Raw genomic sequence first — 9,235 nt, 5'->3', positions numbered from 1 at the left:
GTAATTCAAATTCAGACAAGATTTTTTTTTTTTCGGTCGTGGGGCTTGAACTCGGCTTGGGTGCTGTCCTTGTGCTCTTCAGCTCAAGGTGGGTGCTCTACCACTTGAGCTACAGCATCACTTCCGGTTTTCTAGCAGTTTATTGGAGATAAGAGTCTCATGGACTTTCCTGCCCGGCTGGCTTTGAACCACAATCCTCAGATCTCAGCCTCCTGAGAAGCTAGGATTACAGGTGTGAGCCATGGGCACCCGGCTTTCAGACAAGATTCTTACGGTTCTCAAGTAGAGAGATACTGCACAAAAATCACATCCTGTGCAGACTGAAAGTTCTTCCCAACCAGGAACTTTGTGCTGGAAGGGTTCTTTTCACATCTGCAGCTTTCACTGGGCTTTTCTATGGTGTAATCCTTTTGGTTTGGAAAACCAACATTGTGTGAAAGATTTCCCACATTTGCTGCATTCATAAGGCCTTTCTCCATGGTGTAATATATCTTGTTAAACCTCACCATCTTAGACATCTTAGACTTCTGAGCTTCTGTAACTCCAATTTGCTTTTGTGACTCCATCTTAAAGAAAGGACTGCACCTCTACCTAGTTCCTTATGGTTTGATGTTTAAAGATATATGTATCCCTTGTCCACTGTTTCCTTTACGGTCTCTAGGTAACGATCATAGAGATAGTCATAGAAACAGGTCATGATACTTGCTTACAGCACTGTTTACCTTCTGTAACATCCTGCCTGGCTTGCACCTGCAGGAAAGAACCATTAGGGACTCTCCACTCCTGAGCAAACAAGGAGGTAGGTTTTCTGCTATAAAAGCAGACCTGAAAATAAGCTTGGTACTGCACTGGGTGGAGGGGGGGAGAGAAAGGGTCCCTGAGCCCCAGTGAAGTCACTGGCCAGCTAATAAAAGACTTTCTATTGGCTGTACTCTGTCCATGTGGTCTCTCTAGTGGTCTTCCCCACAAGGGTGAGCTGTTTCCTGGGTCACAGGGCACTATTTTAGCTAAAAGCACCCCTCACACACTGTCCACACTCAGGTTTGTGAAATTTCAGGTGCTGAATACTCCTCTTGTGACAAAGATTGTCCCTCCTCGTTCTTCACACTCCTAACACCTTAAGACAGTATAGACTCATGTACACTAAGGTAATGAATTTGCTTGAAGGTTCTGCCACATTTTCAACGTTCATAATCTCTTGTGTAGTCTTTGGTTAAAGATCTTTAAAGGCAAGATCTTTGGTTAAAGGGTTTTTCACTTTCTGAGAATGGACTGCTCTCCAGTATGGACTAGTGTATCATAAGAGAATATGCTTGTAAATGACTTCCTGCAATCTCTGCATTCATAAAGCCTTTCTCTAGTGTTGGCCTTTCTGATATAAAGGCAGGCCTACCTTTAAAGGACTTTCCCATATTCTTTGTATTCACGAGGCTCCCTCCAGTGTGGACTTTCTGGTGTGCAGGAAGAGCATGTGTTTTCCTTAAAGGATTTCCCACACTGTCTGCATTCAAATGGCCTGGATCCCAGGTGTTTATTATGTCACATTCTCTAATTCATAAGTCTTTCTCCAGTATGTCCTCTTGGTATATAGTAACTTTTTGACTTAATGTTTTTCACATACTGTGTACCCATAAGGTCATTCTCCAGTGAGATTTTTCTGGTATACAGTAAGATACATTTTTTTCTATGAAGGATTTCCTACAATCGATACACCCAAAAGACCTTTCTCCAGCCTGTACTCTTCTCACAGGAGCTAGATCCACCTCCAAGTGCCAATGATTTCCCACACCCTCTACACATGAGGCTTTCCTAGGATTACTGTGGATTTAGCAAGTCCATGACCACACAATGTGTGGACACTGCCTGTAACTCTGGGCCTTTCTGCTCAGGTCATCTTTACCCAGACACAAACTGTCAAAGTTAGAGTAGTTTTCTAGGAACAGGCCACAGAGCCAAGTGCCTTGTTGGAAATCCTGACCCACCCTAATAATTTTGAACTGGAAATGACTGTGTCCTTACCAATCATTGGTTCCACATCATACCTTTCTCCCAGTGCCTTCTGAGCAATGTAGTTTTCTCTATTCATTGGGCAGATGTGGGTGCCCCTATCTGAATCATCTGGAACAAAGGCCAAGAGGCTTCTTCCAGGAGTCTTTCCAGGGGCTTTCTCTTAGCCACACTGCTGTAAATCCCTCCTTCCTAATTCCTTTCTTAGTAAAAATCTTGGACCACTCCAGCATTTTCTTATCTTTCATCCAGCTGGCTCCACAAGAGGACAGGGACCCATGACTGGTGCTGAGGACAGCAGCTCTTGGAAGTCAGCAGGGGTACACAGACTTGGGCAGGACTGAGGAGCTGAACCCTGAGTGTGCAGTAGGCTGAGGCCTCTTGGAATCCTCTGATCCACCTCCTGAGCTAGGTTTTAGCACATGGCCCCTGGGCCACCTATGGGAATAGTCTGAAGGGACTCCTTTCCAGGTATCTTGTCTTAGATGGTGTTCCCCCCCCAACTCTAGACAGTTGTGTTTCATAGTTTTATTGTATCAGATATACATTGGGTGAATTTCCTCTCTTGTACACAATCTACTCCAGTTATTTTTCTCTTGGTATCTCTCTTCCACCTTTTCTACTTCCTATCACAGGGTTCATTGTTATTGGTATTTTTTCCCCCTTCGATCCAGGGGTTTAAAGTCTGGGCATAGGTACTGTCCTGAGCTTTTGTGCTCAAGACTAGTACTCTGCCACTTGAGGCATAGCTCCACTTCTGGCTTTTTCTGTGATTAATTGGAGATGAGTCTCAGGGACTTTCCTGCCTGGGTGGGCTTTGAACCTCTGTCCTCAGATCTCAGCCTCCTGAGTAGCCAGGATTTTAGGCATGAGACACCAGCACCTAGCTTCATTGTTCTATTTTTATACATACCAACTGTACACTTATAAGGCCTTTCTTGAATGGATTCTCTTGTGTACAGTAAGAGAACTGCTTTGAGTAAAGCATTTTCCACATTCTCTACACTCATAAGGCTTTTCTCCAGTGTGTACTCTCTTGTGTGAACTAAAGCTGCTTCTGTGCTTAAATGACTTTCCACAATCCTTACACTCAAAAGGTCTTTCTCCAGTGTGACCTCTCAAATGTGTAGTAAGGCAACTTTTTTCCTTAAAGGCGTTTCCACATACTGTGCATGTATGAGGCCTTTCTCCAGTATGATCTCTCTGGTGTGCAGTAAGAGAACTGTTTTGTTTAAAGCATTTCCCACATTCTCTACACTCATAAGGCTTTTCTCCAGTGTGTACTCTCTTGTGGGAACTAAAGCTGCTTCTGTGCTTAAATGACTTTCCACAATCTTTACACTCAAAAGGTCTTTCTCCAGTGTGACCTTTCAAATGTACAGTAAGGTAATTTTTTTCCTTAAAGGCTTTTCCACATACTGTGCACACGTGAGGCCTTTCTCCACTGTGAATTCTCTGGTGTGCAGTAAGAGAACTGTTTCGCTTAAAGCATTTCCCACATTCTCTACACTCACAAGGCCTTTCTTCAATGTGTGCTCTCTCATGTGAACGGAAAGCATCTCTGTGCTTAAATGACTTTCCACAATCTTTACACTCACAAGGTCTTTCTCCAGTGTGGTCTCTCTTGTGTATACTAAAGGAACTTCTATGCTTAAATGATTTCCCACATTCTCTACATACATAAGGCCTTTCTCCATTATGGCTACTCAGGTGCACATTAAGGTCACTGAACTGATCAAAGATTTCCCCACATTCTCTACACCCATAAGGCCTTTCTCTTTTAGGAAAAGTAAGGTGACTTTTTTCCTTAAATGACTTCCCACATTCTTTACACTCATAAGAACTTTCTCCAGTGTGCCTTCTGTGATGTACTGTAAGTGTAGTTTTTTTCTTAAACGACTTCCCACATTCTCTACACTCATAAGAACTTTCTGTAGAGTGTTCTCTCTTAGGAAAAATAAGGTGACGTTTTTCCATAACTGACTTCTGACCTGTGCACACGCAATGCTTTTCTCCACTGTAGCGTCTCAGGTGTGTGTTAAGGCCAGTTTTTTGCTTAAAGCATCTTCTACAATCTTTACACTCATAAGGCCTTTCTCCAGTATGGTTTCTCAGATGCACAGTAAGGACACTTTTTTTCTTAAAGGATTTTCCACAAACATTACACACATAAGGCCTTTCTCCAGTGTGTACTCTCTGATGTACAGTAAGGACACCTTTTTCCTTAAATGATTTCCCACATTCCCTACACTCATAAGGCCGTTCTCCAGTGTGGCTTCTGTGGTGTACAGTAAGTGTGGCTTTTCTCTTGAATGATTTCCCACACTCTCTACACACATAAGGCCTTTCTCCAGTGTGGTCCCTCAAGTGCACAGTAAGGGTGCTTTTACGCTTAAAGGATTTCCCACATTGGCTACACCCATAAGGCCTTTCTCCAGTGTGGTTTCTCTGGTGTGCAGTAAGGGATCTCCTTTCCTTAAAGGACTTGCCACATTCCTTACACTCATACTGTTTTCCTCTAATGTGGCTTCTGTGGGGCTGTGCATGTGAGTGGTCCTTGCGGCACAATGGCTCACTCTTGGTAGGTTCAGAGAGATTGTTCCCTGTGCAGGGTCTTGGGTTATAAATAGACATCTTTTTGTGGATGGGAGCTTTGCTGCACACAAACAATTTGTAGTAATTTTCTGCATAATTTGGTGCTTCCACAGAGTCACAGCTGCTGGTCTCCTCACTGTTAAGAATGGTGAGGAGGGGCTGAAGTTCAGAAAAAGATGGGAAACTCTCCCAAAAGCTGCTACAAGTAGTTAAGTATTTCTCTGACACAAAAGACTCACAGCTTTTTGACAGTGCAGTCCCATCAGTGTCCTCCTTAAAAGGTTTCTCCGCACCAAGAAGCCTCTGGTGTGTGGACAGGCTTGCACACGCCCCTCCCTGGGACCACTTCTGCACACTCAGACCAGCCAGGCACAAGATGTCTTTCAAGATTGAAGCACAGACACCACAGGGACGAGCCCTCAGGCTGGAAGCATCTGTAGCTGGAGTCCTCGAGAATGCCACCCCTGCCACAGAACCACTGTGCCCACGCACCTCCTTACCGCCTACTCTGTGTCCACAACCTGAAATCAGAAAGGCACGATGAAATGCAGATAGACTACAGTGGGAGAAAGAAAAGAGCTAGAAGCCTTTTGTGGTGCTGGGATCAAACCCAGGGTCTTGTACAAGGGAGGCATGAACTATGGCACTAAGCCACACTCCCAGCACGGCAGACAGGCTTGATGTGGAAGTGGGGTTCCATTTGCATAAGGGGCTGCTTCACAAAGATGTACTTCTAAAGACTGAAAATCCAGAAAACTACAGCAACATGGGAGACGAAGACTGATTGGCATAAAGAGGAGAGGCACAACTTCCAATCTGTCAGCAGACTTCGGGAATACTACTTCATGCTACTCTTTTTTTCACCTACCACGAGACCCCCCAAACACAACAATCAATTTTCTTCCAAGACCCACCAGTGGGTAAACAAGCACACACAGTGCAGCATAGTGCTGGAGGCCAGGTGGGGGAAAACAACTAGAATGTACATTGGTATTTCTTTGTATATTTGCATACTGCAAAACACCTTAGTTTTGGAGAAAATTCCAGAAAGCTCAGCAGATTGGAGCTATTGGTGTATATGGATAAGAAAGGTGGGGCCCAGGAAGGGTGGAGAGACACCTGTGGTGTGACAGAATGTGCTTTTCATGGGGTTTGTCCAGTGGGCAATGGACTAAAATCACTAGCACACAGGGCAGTCTCCTGTACTGTAACACAACAGCCAAAATGTCACTTCCCCTGAACTACCCTTAGCATATCCAAGTGTTTATGTCAATCCTATGAAGCAGCTAGGGTTTTTCCTAAGTGCTCTTGCAGCTTGGGAGGGAGTATGAGCCTCTCCTCTAGAGAAAGACAAAGCACGTGAGCCCTACACACTGTCCTGGGCCACTCAGCACAAAAGAGCCAGAAGGAAAGGAAATAGCTGTCCTGGAAGGACAGCCAGGCACAACAATGCTGAAACAGAGAGAGAGCGAGAGAGAGCAAGAGAGAGAGAGAGAGAGAGAGAGAGAGAGAGAGAGAGAGCGCGAGCACTGTGAGAAAGATCAGAGGTAAGAAGGGTAGAACTGGACTCAGAGGTGTGATGCATGTAAACTGTCACCCAGTCGGGCTGAAGGTCAAGAGGGGAACCATCGAGGTGACTGTCAGGAATCTTCTTCCCCAGTCCATGCAGGGGATAATTAAAGATGTGTCACCAGAGCTGCTCCAGGCAGTACACACAACTCAGCAACAGCAACCATAGCACACATGACAAAAAGAAGTGGCAAAGTATCAGAAACCAATGACTAGCTGCAAAAGCTGCCTGTGAAGACAGAGGAAGCCAAGAGGCCAGGGTAGTGATGAATGTGATGATCTTACCTACGGAGGTTCTAAGTGCAAAGGTCTCCAACATCACACTGAGGTACAGGTGCCTCTGGGCCACATTAAGGAACTTCCATTCCTCAGGGGAGAAATAAATGACCACATCTTGGAAGGTCCCACACACCAGCTACAGTTGGAACAGAACATTCCATCATCAGATTTTGCAGGTACTGACTGTGATTTGATGAAACTCAGCACTTCACATCCATCCTCGGTGCCACATTTGCCAGCTCAGAGAAGATTCCAGATCCCACTGCTACTAATGTCCACTCTCTGCTTGGGCTCTCATGTTTTCCTCTCTACTGACCAGCAGGTGAGCATGGAGATACCAACTAAGGTCTGTGGCTATCATGTAGAGCTGTATCCATTCCTTGCAAATGTACGCAGGTCTTCCATGTGGTACTCTTATACAAAACCAAATATGGGTTCGTTTTTCACCTTCATGTTACAAAAGTCCACAGGACCACCACTTCAAAAGGAAGTCCACAGGACCACCACTTCAAAAGGAAGACCACAGGATGGCCACTTCAAAAAGAAATCCACAGGATGACCACTTCAAATGCTCTCTCTAGATGGACACACAGTTTGGACCAAACCCTTCTTACACTGGCAGCTATTTTCAATCCTCAGAGCTAAGGAAGGCCCTCCCTCCTTACTCTTCTCAGCACTCAGTATGCAAACAGAACACAGCCTGTCCATGCTGCAAGCAACCCACACACTGAGGTGGGGGCCACTTGCCTGTGTTCCTTGCATCAACATTTGCCATAATAACTGTCTGTGCTTCCCAACGTCTACTGGGGCTCCCCATTAATGGTGTACCTGATACCTCTCAAGAGTCACAACCCTTTTACCTGATAATCTTCCTTCCAAACAATGCTACAACAGCCAGCCACTACAGGCCAGTGGGTCCACCGCTGGACTTTCCCAGTCGGAAACCTTGCAATCACATCAAGGCTGCCAAGAAAATTCTGGGGAAACTTTCATACTACATCCATCACTCCCTAGCTCATGGTCCATCTCACTCTCTTCTTTCTTTGCAAACACTGGCAACCACCTGACCATCTTCTCTCCTACAGTATGACCATGTCTCTCAAACAAATGGTATTGTGATGGGCCCCATACCCACTGTAAACCCCAAATGGCCACCCTCACCTTTCAAGGCTGCTAAGAACACAATGATCCCAAGACTAGGACTCCCCTTCTTTATTACAGTCCGTACAGACATAGATACATCCAGGGGCAGCCTGTAGCTACTACCTGTTGTCCATCTCCAGACTTTTACCATGGGGCTGCCCTCTTCCTGTCTCCATTAATGTGTCTCTGGAACATTCAAACTCTTTTTTTTTTTTTTTTTGGGGGGGGGGGGGTCCGGTAGTGGGGCCTGAACTCTGGGCCCTGGAGCTGTCCCTCAGCTCTTCAGCTCAAAGCCAGCGCTCTACCACAGCGCCACTTCCGGCTTTTTTTTTTTTGCTTATGTGGTGATGAGGAATCGAACCCAGGGCCTCAGGCATGCAAGGCAAGCGCTCTACCACTGAGCCACCTTCCCAGCCCACATTCACACTCTTAAGATGGAGAAAATCTAAGCTTTTGACGACCCATGGGAAGCTCTTCTACTAGTGACTTTGTCATCCCAGTGGGTGGGCTTCTAATCCCAACCACCAAAACCCCAGAGAGCCTTGGGGTGCCACCTTTCCCTTTCACCCACGGAGTCAGAAGGTGAACTGATGGCCCCACTTCCCACAGAGGCCTATTTCTATCGTCATGATAACGAATATCAACTTCTGCTAAGAAATAGCCAGAAACCACCGCATGTTTTTGTTTTTTCTTTTTTCGGTTGGTCTTGGGGCCTGAACTCTGGGCCTGGGATCTGTCCCTGAGCTCTTCAACTCAAGATGAGCGCTCTACCACTTGAGCCACAGCATCACTCCAGCTTTTTCTGCTTATGTGGTGCTGAGGAATCGAACCTAGGGCCTCATGCATGCAAGGTCAGCACTCTACCACTGAGCCACCTTCCCAGCCCCCCACCGCGTGTTTTGTAGACACTGTTCCCATCCCAAGCATTCCCACCCACTGTCCCTCCTAGGCCCTTCGGACCCCTCCAGGCCCAGGGGTCCCTCCAAGCCTCAGGACGGACCACAGGGCGGGCCATAGGACGGACCACAGGACAGACTGCAGGGCGGATCACGGGAAGGGCCGCAGGGCGGCCTTGCTATACGCCGGGCCTCGGCGTTGACGCTGAGACTTCACTCAGAGCTCCCCGGACAGCCGGGCCCAGGGATCCGAATCCCAGCGGCTCACAGAGCCCAGGCCGGCCTCGATCTCTCGGCAAGGAGGGCCGGGGCCGCGGGACGCTCACCTGAGCCGCGTCCCTCGAGGTGGCGGCCGCCATTGGAGTCGCGGGCCAGGCGCGGCTGTCGTGGCCGTCGCCGGGTCTTCTCCCTCAGAACTGCGGCTGGGGTCCCAGCGGACGCCACGCCCGCCAACCCCTCCCGTCGGCTCCAGTCACCTCGCGCAGGCTCCACACCCCGAACACGGACTAACCGCCGGGAAACCGGCGCCAAACGCGGACGGCAGGAAGTCCCGCCCAACCCGGCTTTTACCAACCGGAAAATGCGTGTCACTCCACTGCTCATTGGCTGCGCAGCTTCCGGCGGCGCGCAGTGCTTTCTGAGTAATGTAGTTCCCGCAGGTCGGCGGCCGTGGGCCGTGTCCTCCTCCTCACCTGAGCGGAGTCCAAGCCGACCCCACAGGACTCTGGAATATGGCTCCTGCCGCT

The 9,235-nt window shown here is 47.6% G+C and overlaps 1 protein-coding gene across 1 annotated transcript; it reads right to left on the bottom strand.

The window, feature by feature from the left end:
• Window positions 1–3,910: 3,910 nt before the first annotated feature.
• Window positions 3,911–9,016, bottom strand: LOC122110549 (zinc finger protein 416-like). The gene is made up of 4 exons (XM_042683129.1): window positions 8,816–9,016; window positions 6,457–6,586; window positions 4,173–5,123; window positions 3,911–3,924 (listed from the first exon to the last, which is right to left on the bottom strand). The coding sequence occupies exons 1-4, from the start codon at window positions 8,846–8,848 to the stop codon at window positions 3,920–3,922; spliced, it is 1,119 nt and encodes a 372-aa protein (XP_042539063.1). The 5' UTR covers window positions 8,849–9,016; the 3' UTR covers window positions 3,911–3,919.
• Between the last annotated feature and the right edge of the window lie 219 nt (window positions 9,017–9,235).

Source organism: Dipodomys spectabilis, unplaced genomic scaffold (genome assembly GCF_019054845.1).
Source record: "Dipodomys spectabilis isolate Male_0828 unplaced genomic scaffold, ASM1905484v1 ptg000080l, whole genome shotgun sequence".
NCBI classification, from domain to species: Eukaryota; Metazoa; Chordata; class Mammalia; order Rodentia; family Heteromyidae; genus Dipodomys; species Dipodomys spectabilis.
This window is presented reverse-complemented; position numbering and strand designations above follow the sequence as displayed.